This window comes from Pongo pygmaeus, chromosome 4, assembly GCF_028885625.2.
Source record: "Pongo pygmaeus isolate AG05252 chromosome 4, NHGRI_mPonPyg2-v2.0_pri, whole genome shotgun sequence".
NCBI classification, from domain to species: Eukaryota; Metazoa; Chordata; class Mammalia; order Primates; family Hominidae; genus Pongo; species Pongo pygmaeus.
In genome coordinates this window covers 37,176,042-37,198,198 of record NC_072377.2, presented here as the reverse complement: position 1 = coordinate 37,198,198, position 22,157 = coordinate 37,176,042, and the positions used below count along the sequence as shown (strand labels likewise).

Sequence of the window (22,157 nt, the reverse complement as noted above, 5' to 3'; positions counted from 1 at the left end):
TATTTATTTATAATATTTATCTTTGAATTACTAAGTTCAAGTAATTACTACTAATGAATTACAATTTTTTTTTTTGAGATGGAGTCTCACTCTGTCACCCAGGCTGGAGTGCAGTGACATGATCTTGGCTCACTGCAACCTCCACCTCCCGTGTTCAAGTGATTCTCCTGCCTTAGCTTCCCAAGTAGCTGGGATTACAGTCGTGTGCCACCACGCCTGGCAAATTTTTGTATTTTTAGTAGAGAGACGGGGTTTCACCATGTTGGCCAGGCTGATCTTGAACTCCCGACCTCAGGTAATCCACCCGCCTTGGCCTCCCAAAGTGCTGGGATTACAGGCATGAGCCACTGTGCCCGGCCAATTAATTTTTTACTAATGGTTCTAAATATTAAATATGTCTAGAATTATGAGAGTGCTCTTCAGAGTCTAAACTAATTAATGTAAGAAAATTTAAATTTTACTTTTCACAGTGCGCAAAAAATTTACCAACCTTTACTTATCAGGAGATAAATTTCTGCAGTAATCACAGTGGGTTCTTAAGGAAATACAAAAGACACTAGAAAATATTGTTTCTGAGAGGACCACAGTGGATAATCACACCTCATAATTTCCTTGAGTCTAGCCTTTTATCAAATGTGTTTAAAATGAGCTGACCCCCTGCAGGACCTAGCAGAATAATTTTAAAACCCTGGTATTGAACTTACCATAATATCTATTGAAACAAGCCCACACAAATTTAAAATTTTGTGTCACTTTATTTACAACAGCTCCAAGACAGCTCACACAATGTTGCACTACCTAAAAGATATAGAAAATGTTTAGATAAAAGTTAAAAATATACTATTTTAAAAACTTAGCTTTTTACAAATATTTGCTTTAAAAATTTTAATAAAATACATTAGAACTTTACACTAGTGAATAAAGAAATGGTAAACTGAGTGCTTACAGTCATGCCATATTTGATGATGAGCTTCATTAGATCTTCCTCAATAGTGGCAAGAAAAGTTTCACTTGGATGCTCCATCAGTGGTACAACTAGCTCTAGGATTTTTGCAACATTGCAGATAACCATGAAATCATTTTGTGTCTATAAGAATAAAATTAATGCTTTATGAATATCCAAAACCTGAAAAGAAACTATATACAGCTTTACGTATTTGGGGGCAGAAATAGGGCATTTTGCATGTAAAGGTCCAGTTAAAAAAAAAAGTCTATTAGAGTTTTTTTTTCAAGGTATGGAAGGAGAAGCACCAGCATTTCAGGAATATGGACCAACAACTAACTTACCAAAATGTGACTTTGGGGTCACTTAATCACAATGTTAAAGTTATATTTTTTCTCTAAAATGTAACATAAGTCAATTCTAAACAAAGGTATTTACATATTGACAGCATTATACAAAGACTGGTACAGTTTTTACGATTAGTATTTTCCAAACTGTGTATGTTAACCCAGTAGTTCTCAATCAGGAATAAGCTTCTTCCCCCGTATCCTGACACAGGAGTATTTGGCAGTATCTGGAGACATTTTTGGTTGTCACAATGGGAGCCACTACTGGCATCTAGTGGCTAGAGGCCAGGGATGCTGCTAAACAATCTGCAATGCACAGAACAATCCTTGACAACAAAGAATCATCTAGTCCTGTCAATAGTGCTGAGGTTGAGAAACTCTGTGTTAAAATTTTCTATGACAGATAAACACATAGAATCCCAGAACTAGGCAAAAGGCTTCTTTATTTCTAAGAAACACAGTCTTGCTCAATTGCCCAGGATGGAGTGCAGTGGCACAATCATAGCTCAATGCAATCCTGCTCCTGAGCTTGAGCGATTTTCCTGACAGTCTCTCGAGTAGCTAGGACTACAGGCGCATAATACCACAGCCGGTTAATTTTTTAATTGTCTTTTTTTTTTTTTGAGATGGAGTCTTGCTCTGTTGCCCAGGCTGGAGTGCGGTGGCATGATCTTGGCTCACTGCAACCTCTGCCTCCCGGGTTCAAGCAACCACCTGACTCAACAACCCAAGTAGCTGGGATTACAGGTGCCCACCACCATGCCTGGCTAATTTTTGTATTTTTAGTAGAGACGGGGTTTCACCATCTTGGCCAGGCTGGTCCAGGACTCCTGACCTCGTGATCCACCTGCCTCGGCCTCCCAAAGTGCTGGGATTACAGGTGTGAGAAACTGCGTCCGGCCTTAATTTTCATTTTTGTAGAGACAGGGTCTCACTATGTTGCCCAGGCTGGTTTTGAATTCCTGGCCTCAAGTGATCCGCCTGCCTTGGCCACTCAAAGCACTGGGATTAGAGGTGTGAGCCACCATGCTCAGCCTAGGACTTCTTTATTTTAAATTTAAATGTGTATTTCTTTGATTAGAAAAATTAATAAGCATGTTTAAAAAAACAGGTAGAGACTTTTTTAAAAAAACCAAAAGGTAGAAAAGGATTTACAATAAAAAGTCTTGTTTCTATCTATCCTCCAGCCACCCAGTTCATTTCCCCAAAGGCAATCAAAGTTATATATGTATGTGTGTGTGTGTGTGTGTGTGTAGTAAGGCTTTCAATGCATGTTTTTAATCTAGTTTTTTTTTTTCCTTTTTTTTTTTTTGAGATGGAGTCTCGCTCTGTCATCCAGGCTGGAGTGCAGTGGCGCGATCTTGGCTCACTGCAACCTCCGCCTCCTGGGTTCAAGTGATTCTCCTCAGCCTCCAGAGTAGCTGGAGGCATGGAAGGAGAAGCACCAGCATGTCAGGAATATGGACTGACAACTAGCCCGCCACCACGCCTGGCTAATTTTTGTATTTTTAGTAGAGATGGGGTTTCACCATATTGGCCAGGCTGGTCTTAAACTCCTCACTTTGTGATCTGCCTACCTCGGCCTCCCAAAGTGCTGGGATTACAGGTGTGAGCCATCATGTCCAGCCTTAATCTGGTTTTTAAGCTACTAATCCTCATTGTTAGTAATGGATTACCGGCATAGATTTTGGAGTTTTTTTTTTTTTGACACAGAGCCTCGTTCTGTCACCCAGGCGGAAGTGCAGTGGCGCAATCTCAGCTCACTGCAACTTCCGCCTCCAAGGTTCAAGCGATTCTCCTGCTTTAGCCTTTTGAGTAGCTGGGACTACAGGTGCGCACCACCATGCTTGGCTAATTTTTGTATTTTTAGTAGAGACAGGGTTTCACCATGCTGGCCAGGCTGGTCTTGAACTCCTGACCTCGTGATCCGCCTGCCTCGGCCTCCCAAAGTGCTGGGATTACAGGCGTGAGCCACCGTGCCCAGCCCATTTTGGACTTTTTGAGCGCATTAACACACTAGTTAAAAACATTCCCACCACTTGGCTAGTAGAAGTATTAATTACAAAAAAAAAAGAAATTCCCACATCATATCCTTCCTTTTAGGATCCCCACAGGATTAAAAAGAAAAGATAAATTCTTTTTAAGTAGCACAGAAATCCTGTTGTTTCCCGTAATGAGTTAAAGTGGGTCTAGGGATAGAAGAATTTTTGTTGGGTAAGATAAATTCATTTGAGAACCAGTGCCAGCATTTTACTTAAAAAAAAAAAAAAAAAAAAAAAAAGTAGTGGCTGGGCACAGTGGCTCATGCCTATAATCCCAGCTCTTTTGGAGGCCAAGGTGGGCAGATTACTTGAGGCCAGGAGTTCAAGACCAGCCTGGCCAACATGGCAAAACCCTGTCTCTACTAAAAATACAAAAATTAGCCGGGTGTGGTGGTGCACACCTGTAAAATCCCAGCTGCCTGGGTGGCTAAGGCATGAGAATTGCTTGAACCTGGGAGGCGAAGGTTGCAGTCAGCCAAAATTGCAGGACTGTACTCCAGCCTGGGCAACAGAGCAAGACTGTGTTTTTTTAAAAAAAAAAAAAAAAGAAAGAAAAGAGAAGGCCAGGCACAGTGGTTCATGCCTGTAATCCCAGTACTTTGGGAGGCCAAGGCGGGGCAGATCAATAAGGTCTGGAGTTCAAGACCAGTCTGGCCAACATAGTGAAACCCCGTCTCTACTAAAAACACAAAAAATTAGCCAGGTGTGGTGGTGTGCACCTGTAATCTCAGCTACTCGGGAGGCTGAGGAAGGAGAATCGCTTGAAGCCAGGAGGCAGAGGTTGCAGTGAGCCAAGATCGCACCATTACACTCCAGCCTGGGTGACAGTGCGAGCCTCAGTCTCGGAAAAAAAAAAAAAACCACACAAGAACAAAAAAGTAGCATTTTCTGAACCTTCCCTTAACATACTGGCCTGGAAAATCAAGTAAAAGAAATATCTTAAATTCTAGAAGAAAAATTTAAAGAAAGATGGAAACCATTAAGTAAAAGAGCAACAGAACAGAATAGGAAAAAATATTTGTAATGAATATACTATAAGATGGTTTAATATCTAAAATATTTAAATTATTTAAAGAGCTCTCCTAAAAAAAAAAGCCTATAATTCAAAGGTAAAATGGACGAATGATATGAAAATGATATAAATAGTGAATTAACAGAAAAGCAAGCCCCACTGGTCAGTACCATGAAAAGATGCTCAACCTTCTTTGCAGTCAGGGAAGGAAACTGAAGCAATAATGAATTATTCCTTACCACCAGTTAGACTGGCAAAGAATACTAAATAATGACAATGATTGTCACATACAGCTTTCCAAAAGGTTGTATAAAACACATCCACCGCAAAATGGCAAGATCAATTAAAAATGAAAACCAAAATAACCATTGTTTCAACCTAGAAAGTCCACTTCTCAGAAACTGTTCCAACAAAATAAAGTCTTCAGTACTTAGGTATTTAAATTGGAATGTTTATTTAAAAATTGTTTGTAGTGGTGATCAAAAGGAAATATGTAAACACCTGCCAAATAGGGAAATGATTAAATAAATCATAGGACATCCATAAAATGGATAATATATAGCCATCTAAAACAAGGAATTAGATATATACCAGGTAATGTGAGATTACCAAATATGCCTAACAAATATCTATATAATATGATTCAATTTTTACAAAACCCGGTCAACTATTTATATATACCTGTGTGTCCACAACTATAAAAGTATGTTAAGGATACTCTAAGATGTTTATTCTGAAGGGAAAATGAATAAAGATGGAGATAGGATATAAAAACAAAAACCAAAATCACAAAACATTAAAAAAAGTTTACCATGTATGAGATACTCTTATTTATATCCAACTTTATATTTGTGTACATACATACATAAAAAATGTACAAGACATTTTAAAAGTGATTTTGTTTTAAAAAATTACTGGTTCAAAATCATGCAAGGACTATTTATAATATAAATAATATATAACAGGTTTCATTATAGTCCAGACTCTACTGGCAGACATGGGGCTAAATTCTAACTTTGGGACTGCTTAGCTATGTGACATTGGGCCAGTTATTTATATTCTTTAAGCTTTAATTTCCTTATCTATTAAACTGAGATCATAATAGTACTTACTTCACAAAGTAAACGAGATAATACATGTAAAATTTTCACAGTGCTTGGTACTGTGCTAAAAAATTATTAGCTATTATTATTAGCCACAATATTAAACAATTTATTTCTGGATCTAATACAGACCCTAAAGATAGAATTAGTGTCTCAGAAGTAAACGCATGTTGTTTTTAGGTATTTATTATTCTTTATTACTCTCCTCAGTTCTTAAAGTTTTCTCAGGAAGTCCTGAGGTTTTCACCTAGAGCTTGTAATTTAGATAATCAAAAAAACTGACCATAGCAGCAAAACAAATGCAATAGAGTAAACAGTTAAAATTAGCTCCTTAGGAACATTAGGAACACGGTATGTGAGAAACCTTTATATTTGTTAAGTTTCTAGAGTATTTTAAAATTTCGAATTTTTAGCAGTTACTTATACTCTTTAAGCTTCAGTTTCCTTATCTGTAAAACAGAGATGATAGTACCTACTTCATAAAGTAAATGAGATTATACATGTAAACCATGTAACTCACTATGCTGTCATATATACTTTAAAATCTTAATTTGCTGGGTAATTTAACTTAAGCAATGTCTTACTACTCACACCTTATTTTAGAAAAACATAGTGTATGTTAATATTAACAGCCTAACATCTCTGGTATGGTATTATAGATTTTCCATATTTAACATATTGTTCTATTATAAAAATAAAATATATTTATAAAATATAAATAAAAAATTAAAAAAGACTGTATGAAAAATATAAAGCATATCAACAATTTCCTTAGGTGCCATAAATGGACCTCTGTTAGAGGCTACTGGCTCTCAATTTTGGAGAATGACCGAGGTTGACTATTGTTCCTTATTAATGTGCATTAGATGGGAAGTAATGCTAGTCTTTGTGTGCTTCAAGCAATGGGTATCAATTTTTATATTTATTATATTATAAATGACAGACAAATGAAAAGTAAATTCAGGACCCAAAACATAGTAAATTTCTCAAAGAGAGGAACTCTGCTTCATTCATTTTGAGATCTCAACAATAGCTATAACATTTAGTAAGCATCTACTGAGGGTTTGGCTTGAGGAGTTTACAGCAAAATGGAACCTGAACTTTATTTATGTCAGACTTGATGTTTATAGATCACTTGCTACAAATAGAACATATATCTAAGTAAATGACACAGTTGGTCTGTCAGTGAGAATGTGGTTGACGCATGTGAACTCTAAATTTAAAGCACTTAATGTTTTATGTAAGATACAAGAATAAGACAGCTCTATACTTACACTACATTTAGTGGTAAGGTATGGTTGCATAGTCATTGCATGTTTAACCATGAGCTGGGGTCTTATTTTGCTGAATAAGAACAAAGTGGTTATGCAAGCTACCAATCTTCCAGAATTCACACCTTTATTGTCAGAGTCTGGAAAAACAAACAGAGAAATAAGACACTAAAATATGACAAGGTAGTGGAAATTATACAGAATATTATTTAAATTACTTAATATTCTCCCCTAAATAGGTCCAGTATAGGCCTCAATATAATGAATTAGTAATCCTTATGAAACTAGACTTTCTCCATCTCATTTTTTCTTTGATATAGAAATAACATATACTCAAGATAAAGAACAAAAGGCCATGCTCTCTATAGAAGGCAAGTTTTATACTAATGGAAATTGGGAAGCTTAGGAATGGGCTTTTGGGAATAAATGTCGTATTGGTTTTATCTAAAATCAATGGGCTGGGTGTGATGGCTCACACCTGTAATCCCAGCACTTTGGGAGGCCAGCACAGGAAGAAGGCTTGAGTCTAGGAATCTGAGATCAGCCTGGACAACACGCGAAAACTGCATCTCTACAGAAAAATAAAAAATTAGCCCAGTGTGGTGATGTGCACTTGTAGTCTCAGTTAATCGGGAGGCTGAGGTGGGAGGATTGCTTCAGCCCAGGAGTTCTAGGCTGCAATGAGCTATGATTGCGCCACTACACCCCAGAGCCTGGGTGACAGAGTGAGACCCTGTCTTTAAAAAAAAAAAAAAAAAAAAAAAAAAGAAGCGAATATGGGAAAAAAAGTGAGCAATTTAGCTGAGGTGAAACTGTGTTTAAGGGTACTGGTACAAAAAGAGACGTTGCTGCGGTAGAAGAATGTTAAAAAATGGGAGCAACAAACAGAAATTGGAACAATGCTATAAGACAGCTCTAAACAAAATGCTGTTCAGGTGGGAAGAAAATGTTCCTAATCAGGAAATACACTGGTTCTTAGGAAACAAATTTTCAGAGGAAATTAGCAACTTTTTAACATTAAGGGACATCAGTATCACCCCTAAATTCCAGGATGGGGAAAAATAAAAAAACGGAACAAGGAGATAAAAAGAAAAAAAAGAGGTACATATGGAAAAAAAAAAAAAAAAAGACTGCATAAAAAATATAAAGCATATCAACAACTTCCGTAGGTGCCACAAATGGACGGCTATTAGAGGCTATTGGCTCCCAATTTTGGAGAACTGAGGCTGACGTTGTTCCTCATTAATGTGCATTAGATGGGAAGTAATGCTAGTCTTTGTGCGTTTCAAGCAATGGGTATCTATATCTATCTATGTATCTATATATACATATATATATCTATATATACATATATATATCTATATATACATATATAGATATATATATATATATATATATTTTTTTTTTGAGACGGAGTCTTGCTCTTTCGCCCAGGCTGGAGTGCAGTGGCGTGATCTTGGCTCACTGCAAGCTCTGCCTCCCGGGTTCATGCCATTCTCCTGCCTCAGCCTCCCAAGTAGCTGGGACTACAGGCGCCCGAAACCATGCCTGGCTAATTTTTTTGTATTTTCAGTAGAGATGGGGTTTTATCGTGTTAGCTAGGATGGTCTCGATCTCCTGACCTCATGATCCGCCCGCCTCGGCCTCCCAAAGTGCTGGGATTACAGGCGGGAGCCACCGTGCCTGGCCCAATTTTTATATTTCTTAAATAATCATTTATTTATAATTGATTAAAAAATTTCAGATTTGTGATTGGTAAATAATGTGAGATAATATAAAATATTAAGTACTTAAATAATTTGTGATTTTAAACATTTTAATAAATTTCTAGCTAAAGATTAAGCAAACTTTATGTAACAATTATAAATAATAAATATTAGGAATGCAATACAAATCTTTAAAAAACATTTTTATAATAGCTAAAACAATTTCATTTTGAGAGATAATTTTATATGACTTAGAAGATATCAGTTTTGTGATGAGTATCATTAGCCAGATACATATTAGCCCCTGGATTTTTACTCCTATTCAATATGACATCTAAAATTATAATATGCTATTAAAAGATATGTGGAAGAGGTGAGGCCCATGCTTTTATTACAATGCTCTAGATAATCTTAGTCAGTCTTAATATAATCTAGGATGCAACAAACAGATATCTATATAACAAAAATGTATTTCATTTAAAAGTGAAGTAATCATTAGACAAGCAAAGCCAGAGGCAAAAATGAGAAATTTGCTCAAAATATTTAAAAATATCTTATAAAATCAACTAAAGATCAATATATATATAAAATGTCTTACCAGCTAGAGATTCCTCATATTTAAGAATGTGCTCAACTAGGTTATCAACAAGTTGAGTACAAGCTTTCTTCACAGGTTTATATGAGGAATCCTCTTCGGACTTCAACAACTATATATATATATATATATATATATATATATATATATACACACACAAAAAAGAAAAAAAATCCCGGTATAATTATTCATTAGGCAATAATAATATAAACACATTAAAAGTGTCCATAAGTAATATACTTTTCAATTTGTCATTAACAATTTAATACTCAAAGTGCAAATTAATAAAACAAAAATATATATGTTTAAAAATATCTTATAAACCAGTAATTTACCAATACTTTCAAACAATTTTACTACAAAGTACTTAAATTGCTGTGTATGACCTAAGGTAATATGTGAAAGATGTAGAAAAGATGACCTTCCCTTTCTCCCTATTCCAATCAAAAACACAGTATCACATAATACTAGTTGAATTATTTTAAATAATTAATAACTGCATCTGAATTGTACCTTAAAAGGCAATTATAAAACATAAGGGTAGATTTCTGCATTATCCTTTGCAAAATCACAAACAATGCTACAAAAGTGTTATGAATAATGAGATGAGGATAGAGATAATTCTAAATATAGCTAAAAAGTAAAACCAATCTAATCTTCCATAATCAAAAGTCAACAGAAAAGTCATAAGGTATATCTGTTTTGCTAAGAAAAGCTAGCTAATCTAATTCTGGGGATATTGAAGGAATCTAAATGTGTATTTGATTTCTGTGAAGAGTTCCACTGCTGTTAAATATAACTTTCTCTGCAATAATGGAAGTGTTCTATATCTTTGCTGTCCAATATGGTTTCCAAGAGTCACATGCAGTTATTAAGCACTTGCAATGTACCTACTGTGACTGAGGAATTAAAATTAAATAAAATAAAAATTGAAATTAAGTTAACATTTAAAAAAATGCATGTGGCTTATAGTTGGGCACAAGCTTGGGCAGCACAAGCTTAAACTTTCCCCACAAGATGCATAAATGATTAAAACAACTGACAGCAACCAGAGTAACATAACACACACACTGTCCCTTTTCCTCCAATTTGAAGAAATAAATAAAGCAGACAGCTTCAATGTACTAGGTTTCAACTATGAACCGCAAATTCTTCCTGCCCCACTCTCTAATTTCCTTAAAGCAGCTATTAAAATCACATTCTAGTTTGATCTTTTCTGAGACAGGGTCTCATTGTCACTCAGGCTGGAGTGCAGTGGCACAATCAAAGCTCACTGCAGCCTTGACCTCCCAGGCTCAGCCTCCCACACAGCTGGGACCACAGGTGTGAGCCATCGTGCCCGGCTTATTTTTGTACAGTTTGGGGAGATGGGGTTCTCTATGTTGCCCAAGCTGGTCTCAAACTCTTGGGCTCAAGCGATCCGCCTGCCTTAGCTTCCCAAAGTGCTGGGATTATAGGCATGAGCCACCATGCCCGGCCTAGCTTGGTCTTTTATTTAACGGCAGGAGTAGAAAACTATCCTCTCTCATCCTTGGTTTTCCTTTTTCATTTCCAAGGCTTCAGATACACACAAAAGAATTAATCATAAATTTTGATTCATGACACACTGTTGCCACTCGTATATGCCCTTTTAATTTACTAATAAATGGCATACTTTGAATCCAAATCAAGAACACGAATAATTTTAATATCTCGTATCTCCCAATGTGCTCCTTCCCTTATCCCATTTTCCTGTTCCACACTTAAGGTAACCACTATCAGAAATTTACCATCTCCTTGTTTTAAAAAAAAGTATAAGCTGTATGCTATTTATATTTTTCTTTGATTTTCCACTTTCTAAAAAGGTAATATACTTGATGTAGTCTTCTGAGATTTGCTTTTTTCACTCAACATTATGCCACTATGATCTAGGTTGTTGCATACAGCTGTATTTTACTGATTTTCACTGCTGTACAACACCCCACTGTGTACCTATACCTTAATTCATTTATCCACTCTTTTGTAGATAGGTTAATCCCAATTTTAGTATAATAAGCACTCTTGTATATGCCTCCTGATGCAAATATGCAAGATTCTTTTGTGTGTATATATACTTGAAGTCGAATTGCTGGGTCATTGGATATATACATTGTTCAACTTCACAAGATAATGCTTTTATGAGATAATTTTATGAAATCGTTTTTCAAAGTGGCTGTAATACTTTTTCAATTATTATCTGTATTAAAAGACACTACCTGATCCCTCTTTTCCATCACTTGTGATTGTGTGACTTCTCCATTTTTGTCAATAAAATGGTATAGGTATAGAATGTGGTCTTGATTTATATTCCTTACTTTACTAATGGGGTTGAACACAATATAGGCCCTATATGCTATTTTCTCCATGAAATGCGTATTAATGAACTTTACCTATTTTTCTACTGGGACTCTTGACTTACACTGGTTTTGTAGGAGAGGAGTTCTTATGTATTTATTCTCGGTATTAATTGTTGGTTATATATGTGCCAAATATCTTTTCCCATTTTGTGACTTGTATTTTCACTTTCTTCAATCTTTTAAGGTTAATGGTTTTTGTGACTTGTTTAAGGCATCCTTTCCTACCCAGAGATCAAAAATATATTCAGGCTGGGCATGGTGGTGCACGCTTGTAGTCCCAGCTACTCAAGAAGCTGAGGTAGGAGGATCACTTGAGCCTAGGAGTTTGAGTCCAGCCTGGGCCACACAGCAAGACCATGCCATTAAAAAAAAAAAAAAAAAGTATATATATATACATATATATATACACACACACATATATATACACATATATACACATATATATACACACATATATACATATATACGTATATATATGTGTGTATATATATATACACATACACACACATATGTAATTAAAACTTTTTTTTCTCCTATATTTTCTAAAAGTTTTAAAGTTCTCCTTTAATCTACATGGAGTTGATTTTTGAGCTGAAGTAGGAATCTTTTTTTTTGTAAATTCTTATGGACAGTCAAATATCCCAACCCCATTTACTAAACAGTCTTTTCTCCATCAGCTGCAGTGCCACTTCTGTTTTATAGCAAGCATATTCTATATGTGTAAGCCTGTTTTCTGGGATCTCTATCCTGTTCCATTGTTCTATTTAGTACTAATCTACTTATTACTGCTCTTAATTATGTATCTTTGAAAATAACTCCCAATATTTTGTAAGGCAAGTCAGTGCTTCAGCTTTTTTCAGAAATTATTTAGTTATTTTTACCTTTTCTCTGCTTTTCCATATACATTTTACAATCACCTTGATATATTTAAATTTTTTTATTCATGATTTTGAAGAAAGCTCACAGTTTTCCATTTTGCATTATTTTCATTTTAGGTTTTGTAGTTTTATCTGTCAGATTAAGGAATTTACATTGTATCCTTATTCATTATAAGTAATCATCCAAGGATATTGAATTTTATCAAAATTTTTTCTTGCCCACTCTGAAATGATTTCTTCTACTTTAATGTTAACCTACACACATATATTAGCCATGCACTCATAATATAAATAAGAACTAATCAAGGTGCATGAAATTTTTTTAAAGTATAATTTAGTTTGCTCATTTAAAAAATATCTTTTAAAGGTACCAACATTCTCAGTGATATAGGTACATTTTTTACACCATCTTAATATCATGAAAAATTTCAGCCAAACAAAAGAGTTGAAAAAAGTTTTATCATAAACACTCTCTAACGACCATCATCTAGATTCTACCATTAAAAACATTTTTGGTGTGTGAGATAGAGTCTCACTCTGTTCCCCAGAAGAAAGTGCAGTGGCACAATCATAATCCACGGCAGCCTAAAACTCCTGGGCTCAAGTGATCCTCCTGCCTCTGCCTCCCACGCAGCTGAATCTACAGGCACAGGCCACAGTGCCCAGCTAATTTTATTTATGTTTTTCAGAGATGGGGTCTCGGTACGTTGTCCAGGTTGGTCTAAAATTCCAGGCTTCAAATGATCTTCCTGCCTCAACCTTCTGAGAGGCTGGGATTCTGGGTGCAAGCTACTGAGCCTGGCTCCTGGATCCTACCTTTGAGACTTTATTCTGCTGGGATGAACACACACACACACACACACACATATATGCATACACACCCACCTATATCCATTCTACTTTCAATGCATTTCAAAGTAAACTGGAGACTTCAGTATACTCCCCGTTTTTTCCTTGAGATAAAATGTACACGCAATAAAATGCACAAATTTTTAGTGTACATTTGCTCAGTTTTGTCACATGCATTTACCACCGTAACTCAAGTCCCTACACCAATATACAGAACAGTTGTTCTCAATCGTTAACTTATATCTGAATCATCTGGAGAGAGACTGTTAAAATACAGAATGATGGCCTCTACCCTCAGAGTTACTGATGAATTAAGTCTGGAGGAGGGCCTAAGAATTTGCATTTCTAATAAAACCCCAGGTAATGCTGGTAACTTTTAGAACCACTGCTAGGGACCATTACTATCATCCCTGAAAGTTCCCTCATGTCCTTTCCCAGTCAATCCCCAGCTCCCTGCAGCCACTCTTCTGATTTTTTCCAGTATAGATTAGTTTTACCTCTCCTAGAATTTTGTATAAATGGAATTATAATATGTACTCTTCTACGTAAGGCTTCTTTTACTTTGCACAATGTTTTCATTATTTATCTATGTTGCTGTATGTATTAACAGTCTGTTCCTTTTTGATGTGGAGTACTATTAAATTGCATGGGATTGTCATAGTTTATTTATCCATTCACTGGTTGACAGAGATAAAATATTTTATCGTAAACTCAGAAAGATCTTGCTCTGGATTACAAAGGACAGGAACAGCTGAAACAGGTTACTCTTAACTGTTTTTCATTGCCTGTATTTTCCTTACAAACTAAAAAAGGGTCAGTCTCAGATCTTCAGTAATTAAAATGAATGGCATTGTAAAATCTATTTAATTTTTGTGTACCCATCACAGGGCTATCAATGTTTTTTTTGAAGAAGACTGTCATAAAGGGCTACTCAATTTATGGTAGTGGTTTAAACTAACTGGAGTACATTTTAGAAATAAAAAAAATGTGAGGACCTTCAAGACAGAAGTTATTCTTCCACATCCTACTGAAAAATGCCAAAAAACTATGAATTGTTAAAGGTTATAAACGAATGATAGCACCATACATTTAAAAATGACATACTGGCCAGGCACGGTGGCTTGTACCTGTAATCCCAGCACTTTGGGAGGCCAAGGTGGGCAGATCACCTGAGGTCAGGAGTTCAAGACCAGCCTGGCCAACATGGTGAAACCCCGTCTCTACTAAAAATATAAAAAAATTAGCTAGGTGTGGTGGTGGGTGCCTGTAACTCCAGCTACTTGGGAGGCTGAGGCAAGAGAATCACTTGAACCCAGGAGGCGGAGGTTGCAGTGAGCAGAGATCATGCCACTGTACTCCACCCTGGGCGACAAGAGTGAAACTCCGCCTCAAAAACAAAAACAAAAGATATAATAAAAGCTTGAGTAATATAGTGACATCCTGTCTCAAAAAAAAAGAAAAGGCTAAACATGGTGGTGCATGTCTGTGGTTCCAGCTACTTGGGAGGCTGAGGAAAGAGGACTGCTTGAGCCAGGGAGGTTGAGGCCACAGTGGGCCATGATGGTGCCACTGCACTCCAGCCTGCACGACACAGTGAGACCCTGTCTCCAAAAAAAAAAAAAAAAAAGATATACTAACATAATTATTTAGACAATGAACAGAGTTTAGTACATGTGGGAATTTGAAGCTATTTTAGTAGTACTTCAAGTTTCCCTAAAAAAAAAATTCAATAAATGGGGAGAGTCAATGATCTACAAAAAACAAACAACAACAACAAACCCCAAAAACCCAATCCAAAAATAAAAATTAGAAATATCTGAAATTGGACTGAATGCAATGCATGTATATGTGCTCATGTAAAAACAGTAAGCATGTTAATTATTCTGGACTCAAGAATTTGTAATAACTACAGCAATCCATTCTTTATATCATTCCTAGCTTCTCTTAACATTTATGCATACATGTTATAATTGCTCAGAGTAGTTATGTCTCTGTCATATATATATATATGAGTTTGCTTTCTTTCACTAAACCAAACTCTGCTAGTATAAGGAAATATATCACAAAGTCACAATATCACTGGTAAACTAAGTTGCTGGCAGAAACTAAAGTAGGAAAGCACAGAATAGAGAGCATGAATAGGATGGATAAACTAACTTACTAACTAAATAAATGGGACTAGAGAATAAAGATACAAAGAATGTACAAGTAAAACTATCAATGTTAAGAGATTACAAATCTGGTCATGTCCCTTCTGCTTCTAATTTGCTAATACAAGATGATATTATTGTAGATTCTTTTTAGTAATCCTAAATAGTGACATTTCTGATAATTACATTGAATTCTTACTTGATCATTTATAATAACTATCAAATGAAATATATGATTTACAGCCTTTTAGAAATCATGATGTACCTTCTGGGATGGCTGACATAAACTTAACTAAGGTGGTCATAAGGTTCTATGATATAGAGCTAATTATTTGATTTAGGAAAGAAATGATGCCAAACATATCACGTAAAAATATGAAATGAAAGATAATTTAAGAAGACAGTCTAAGATTACACATTGAAAACACCATGGAGGTTTTTCAAAAAAGACATCTTAAGAAAGTAATGTACTACTTTTACCACCACACCAAAATGGCTAAAGTTTTAAAAAAAGACTGACAATAATGAGAACTGGTGAGGATGTAGAGCAACTGGAACTTTCATACACTGATAGTGGAAATGAAAAATGGTTTAGCAATTTTGGAAAAATATTTTGGCAGTTTCTCACTCACCATATGACCCTGTAATCACATTCCTGGGAATTTACCCAAGATAAATGAAAACATACATCTACACAAAACCTTACACACCAATATTCACAGAAGCATTATTCATTAACACCCCAAACTGGAAAGAACCCCAAAGTCCACAAAATGGTGAATGATAAAGAAATTATGATATATCCACACTACTGAAACTACTCAGTAATAAAAAGATACATTAATATATTAGCAACAAGAATGAATCAATATTCTAAGTTTAAAAAGTCAAACAAGATTACATACTGTATGATTCCATCGACAGGAACAATGTACATGAAAAGGTACAACTACAGTAACAAAAAGTAGATCAATAGTTTTCTAGGGCCAGGAAGAGAGGATCAACTGCAAAAAGGCATGAGGAAGTTTTTTAGGGTGATATCCTGTATGTTCATTGTGTTGGAGGTTACATGACTGTATACCATAACTTAAATTCATCAAAGATCAATCACTGAAAATGAGACAACCAGACATGTGCTTCCTGCTGTGATGCAATAATATTCAACACCACCTATGAGGTATTTGTCTCCTAGATTAAAAATTGAACTTCAATCATATTAAGCCTCTAGATTTCATTAAGAGTTTACTTGAAAACTGGTGGATACAGGAACAACTTAAACGACACCAGAAAAAAAGTGAACTATTAAATCCAGAATGTGGGAGATTCTACAGAAAAACATACAAGTCACATGAGAAAAGGGAGGTAAGGGGCAAACTAATCTAAGAGACTTAAGAGTATATCAACCAAAGCAACTGCAAACCAACTATAAAAATACATTTTTGAGACAGGAAAATATGAACACTGAATAGGTATTAGTTATGGAATAATGCATTATTATTTTGATATAAATGATAATTTTTTTTTTAAAGTCATCTGCTACAGATAGACAGATGCTAAAGTATTTATGAGTGAGACAATATAAAGTTTGGCATTTGTTTTACAAGTATTTCAGGCTGGGCATGGTGGCCCACGCCTATATCTCAGCACTTTGGGAGGCTGAGGTGGGCAGATCACCTGAGGTCAGGAGTTTGAGACCAGCCTGGCCAGCATGGCGAAACTTCATCTCTACTAAAAATACAAAAATTAGCTGGGTGTGGTGGCAAGTGCTGTAACCCCAGCTACTTGGGAGGCTGAGGTAGGAGAAACCCTTGAACCCAGGAGGCGGAGGTTGCAGTGAGCCGGCCAAGATGGCGCCATTGCACTCCAGTTTGGGCGACAGAGTGAGACTCTGTCTCAAAAAAAAAAAAAAGTATTACGGAAAATAAAAGAAGAAAGAAAAGGAGAAAACCAGATAGAGGAAGGATAGCTACAACAAGACTGGGAAAATGCTGATAATTTTTGAAGCTGGGTGATGGATATTTCTGCCTATGTGAAATTTTCTAAAATAAAAAATTTAACAATTCATAGGGAGATAAACATTTCTATTTATGAAACTTAAAAAAAAACCACTAGTTGTGGTTTGATTCTGTACTACTAAAGGAAATTCTATGCATAACATACTAAATCATGTAATTATATTTTTAATGCAATATATTGATCCATTTATAAATCTTGTAACTATTAATCACAGAGATTAAAGAAAAAAATAATTATCTGGAAAGAAAGTAATAATTTTAGTTAATTATTCAGAAAACTTACTTCTATAATAGACAACTGAAGGCCAGGCGCAGTGGCTCATGCCTAAAATCCCAGCACTTTGGGATGCCGAGGCAGGCAGGTCACCTGAGGTCAGGAGTTTGAGACCAGCCTGGCCAACATGGTAAAACCCCGTCTCTACTAAAAATACGAAAATTAGCCGGGTGTGGTGGTGGACACCTGTAATCCTAGCTACTCTGGAGGCTGAGGCAGGAGAATTGCTTGAACCTAGGAGGCGGAGGTTGAAGTGAACCAAGATTGTGCCACTGCACTCCAGCCTGGGCGACAGAGTGAGAGAGCAAGACTCCGTCCCAAAAAAAAAAAAAAAAATCACAACCAGGCAACTGAATTAATTATAGAAATTAACAAAATCATCCAGCCTAACATTGAAATAAATTTTCCCTACCAAAAGTACTAAAAAGGTTCTTTTAAATCATACAGTCAAAAAAAAAAAAAAAAAAAAAAACCAACAACAAAAAACTAACCTATTAAATTTTAGGTTATCAGGAGTCAAAAGAACACTCACGTTTTGAAGGAGTTGCTCAAACCAGTCATATCCAGTATCTCTGCATGCTGCAACCTAAGGGTGATGAAAAAGTATCAAAGTTAGAAGTATATTTAAAAATATGAATAAAATATACTTTTGTTATGCTTTAGCCTGAAACATGTTTCAATTTTCTCAATTCAAAAGTTTATTTTTAAAGTAAACTATTTTTTCAGTAACACAACCATTTACCAACACTACAGAACTTTATTCTAAAAATATCTTGGAAAACACTGAAGCAATTAGTTTAATGTATTGAGGTTTAATATGGCACTAGATGTTTAAAGTGGCATAAGTTTAAAATGGCACAATAACTTTACACTCTGTGAGGAAAATCTGTAATATCTTAAACATTAAGAACAAAAATATTTGTTTCTTATTACCCTTCTAGATGGCACATTTTAAAGACATCAATAGAAATGTAGAAGACGATGTAATTGAATATACAGAATTTTTCTTTCTTTTTTTTTTTTGAGAAGGGATCTTGCTATTATATTGTCCAGGCTGGAGTGTAGTGCCTATTCACAGGCATGATTACAGTATACTGCAGCTTTGAACTCCTGGTTCAAAGATCTCTTGATCCCCCGTCTCAGACTCCTGAGCAGCTGGGATTATAGGCATATGCCACTGTGACTGGCAAAAATTTCTTATATTAAAAACACAAAATGTATAGCTTATGCATAATAAAAAAATGTAGCTAATCCATATTCATAATTTCTGAAAAAAGTAGGCATTACTATCTTTGCAGATTATTACCCTTGGGCGATTGTATCTGTTCTTCCATTTCTCCTTTCCCTCCCTGTATTTAATTGCTGGAGGAATAGGAAAATCTCAGTATCAGTGTTTACATCAATTAATGCCAAGAAGTAGGGCTATATGGAAACATCAACGACATGTTACTTGCATCCCTTCAGCATCTCCAGAAATATAAAGTAAAGGCAGCAGTACGAAATGTCAAGATTAATGAAATATCTCATTATTGTCTCTTCCTTCATAAGACATGTAGGCCTCAATTAGGTCTGGATCAACAGTGACCACACCCTTGTTCCAGTCCTTCTTACCACATCGGTAATGTTTAAAATTTTCCTTGTCATTGCTTCTTTGTCATTGTGTGGAGTTGGAGTAAACCAGAGTTTCTGGAATGTTTCATTTACTAATTTCTAGAAGAAAGAGAAATTTCAAATTAACTAATTATAACAAATACGGCAATTTCACAATTCCAAATTCTCATTAGGCCCAACACAAAGCTATAAATAACTAATCAAAACACAAATTGCCAGAAATTTCTGGTATTAATTTCCTCAGTTTTTCCTAAAACTACTAATTTCTCAAAACTATGAAAATTTTCAATTTGGTAAAGATTTTAAACAATATGAATGGGTGATACTATCCCTAGCCTAGAACTTCTTCATACTATACACTCAAATGTTTATGATCAAACTAAAAAATATATTTACTGCTTTTGGAGAAGAAGTTGTTACAGTGTTTGCTAAACTTAAAAAAAAGGGACAATTATATATATTATTATATATAAATGTAAATTTACTAATGAATTTAGGACTAAACTTAAAATTTTTTTTTATGGATACATAATAGCTGTACACATTTTTGAAGTATATTTGAACTTTTGATCCAAGCATACAATGTATAATGATCAAATCAGGGTAACTGGGGTATCCATCACCTCAAGCACTTATCATTTCTTTGTGTTAGGAACATCCCATTTCCATTCTTCTAGTTATTTTGAAATGTACAATAAATTACTGTTAACTATAGTCACCCTATTATGCTACTGAACACTAAATTTTATTCCTTCTAGGTGTATTTTTGATAACTGTGAACCAACCCCTCTTTATTCAACCCCTCACAACCCTTCCCTCCCTCTGCTAACCATCTTTCTATTCTCTATCTCTATGAGATAAATTTTTTTTAAGCTTCCACGCATGAGTGAAAATATGTGCTATTTTCTGTGTCTGGCTTATTTCACTTAACATAATGAAACAAAGTATTTATTTAATAATTTAGAAAACTAAAAACATAACAATTGAAAATCAAAATAATCCCATGAGAAACCTTTGAATATAATGCAATCTCTTATAATAACAATCAATAAATCAATCAACACACACATGCACATTTTTTGAGATGGAGTCTCACTCTTGCCCAGGCAGGAGTGCAGTGGCAAGATTATAGCTCACTGCAGCCTTGAATTCCTGGGCTCAAGTAATCTTCCTGTGTCAGTCTCTAGAGTAGCTGGAACTATAGGCATGCTCTACTATGTTTGGTGAAATTTTTAAAAATTATTTTCATCATTTTATTTTTTATAGAAATAGGATTCTTACTATGTTGCCCAGGCTTATCTCCAACTCCTGGCCTCAAGCCATTCTCCTGCCTTGGCCTCCCGAAGTGCTGGGATTATAGGCATGAGCTACTATGGCCAGTCTTAAATAAATATTACCACTGAGGAATTGGTTGGTTAAAATCAGATTATAAGAATTAATATAAAAATCTAGAAACAAAAAAGTATTAAAGTATGTATTTTTCTTAAGTTTATAAACTAAAAACGATTCATTGTAAAGTTTTTGGATATATTTAAAATCAACATTTAGGTGCAATAAACATTTAACTTATTTTAAACATTAATGAAAAATAAATTTAAAACAGTCAACACTACCTTAATGCCCTCTTCATCATTGACTCTGCGAATCATTTTTACACACATTTCTGTGATTTTTGGAAATGTTGGTTGTTCAATACAAATGTCTCTGAGAATCTTTATTACTCTTTTCCTGACACTGATACCAGTATCCTAAAAACAGAAAGGTATTTTTAAGTGTCAGAAAAATTGAGATGCCTTGTGTGTGAAATTAGAAATAAGTATCCATACACAGTATATTCGCTATTTGTTAACATGATAAACAGATTTGACATATTTGCTTTTTACATGCTTTCTTACTGCTACTATAAATGTGTTATTTTATTATATTGTCTTTACTTTTAAAGTATGATATCTAAGACACAGAAACATATTTTATAGTTAAGCCCTGGACACAAGACTAGAAGTATACGCTTGTCAAAATTAAATGAGAAAACAAACATAAGCTTTAGAATAGTGTCTGGCACTTAAACAGCACATGAAGTATCACTTAAAAGTAGACTTCATAAAAATGTTTAACCTGAATCTAATCAAACCTTTGGTACTATCTTATGGTTACTTCCTTTTTTTTTTGAGATGGAGTTTCGCTCTTCTCGCCCAGGCTGGGGTACAATGGTGCGATCTCAGCTCACTGCAACCTCTGCCTCCCAGGCTCAAACGATTCTCCTGTCTCAGCCTCCCAAGTAGCTGGGATTACAAGTGCATACCACCACGCCTGGCTAGTTTTTGTATTTTTAGTAGAAACAGTGTTTCACCATGTTGTCAGGCTGGTCTCGAACTCCTGACCTTGGGTGATTCACCCACCTCAGCCTCCCAAAGTGATGGAAGTACAGGCGTGAGGCACTGCGCCTGGCCTATCTTATGGTTTATAAGAGATACAACACAAGTTAAATTAAACGAAGCATGGGAAGATAACAAAACCGATCAGTCCTTTTGAATCAGTCAATGTCATATGGGATGTAAAAAAAAAAAAAAAGAAGAGTAAGAAAATAGTCTTCAATTTTAAGACATGACCCCCAAATACAATGTATTACCTTTGACTGAATTCTGACTCTTAAAAAAGAAGAATGAAAAAACATTTTTAGGACAATGGAGGATCTAAGAATTAGTATTCAGATGATACTAGAGTGTTAATTTGGGTGAGATAATGGTTTTGTTTATATAGCACAGTATCTTTTTTTGGTGTTACAAACTGAAGTGTTCACAAGAAAAGAAGTAAAAATGTTTGACTTAAAATAATTTAGCAGAAAGTACAGATGAAGTATGGAGGTAGGTACAAGGGTGTTCACTGTACTATTTTTCTTTAACAAACTTTCATATTAAAGAGTTTTAAAAATAAAAAGCATCAGACATGAAGTGTGCAAAATTATTAATCTCCATCATGTGATTTT

The 22,157-nt window shown here is 35.1% G+C and overlaps 1 protein-coding gene across 2 annotated transcripts in view; it reads right to left on the bottom strand.

The window, feature by feature from the left end:
• The window catches only part of NIPBL (NIPBL cohesin loading factor), a 202,422-nt gene that overhangs the window by 20,256 nt on the left and 160,009 nt on the right, over positions 1-22,157 (bottom strand). For both annotated transcript variants that reach the window (XM_054487074.2, XM_063664732.1), the window contains exons 30-36: positions 20,785-20,919; positions 19,172-19,270; positions 18,093-18,146; positions 9,023-9,131; positions 6,722-6,858; positions 947-1,087; positions 705-798 (exon numbers count right to left, since the gene is read on the bottom strand). In XM_054487074.2, the coding sequence (XP_054343049.1) occupies positions 705-798; positions 947-1,087; positions 6,722-6,858; positions 9,023-9,131; positions 18,093-18,146; positions 19,172-19,270; positions 20,785-20,919 (769 nt within the window). The remainder of the gene's footprint in view (positions 1-704; positions 799-946; positions 1,088-6,721; positions 6,859-9,022; positions 9,132-18,092; positions 18,147-19,171; positions 19,271-20,784; positions 20,920-22,157) is intronic.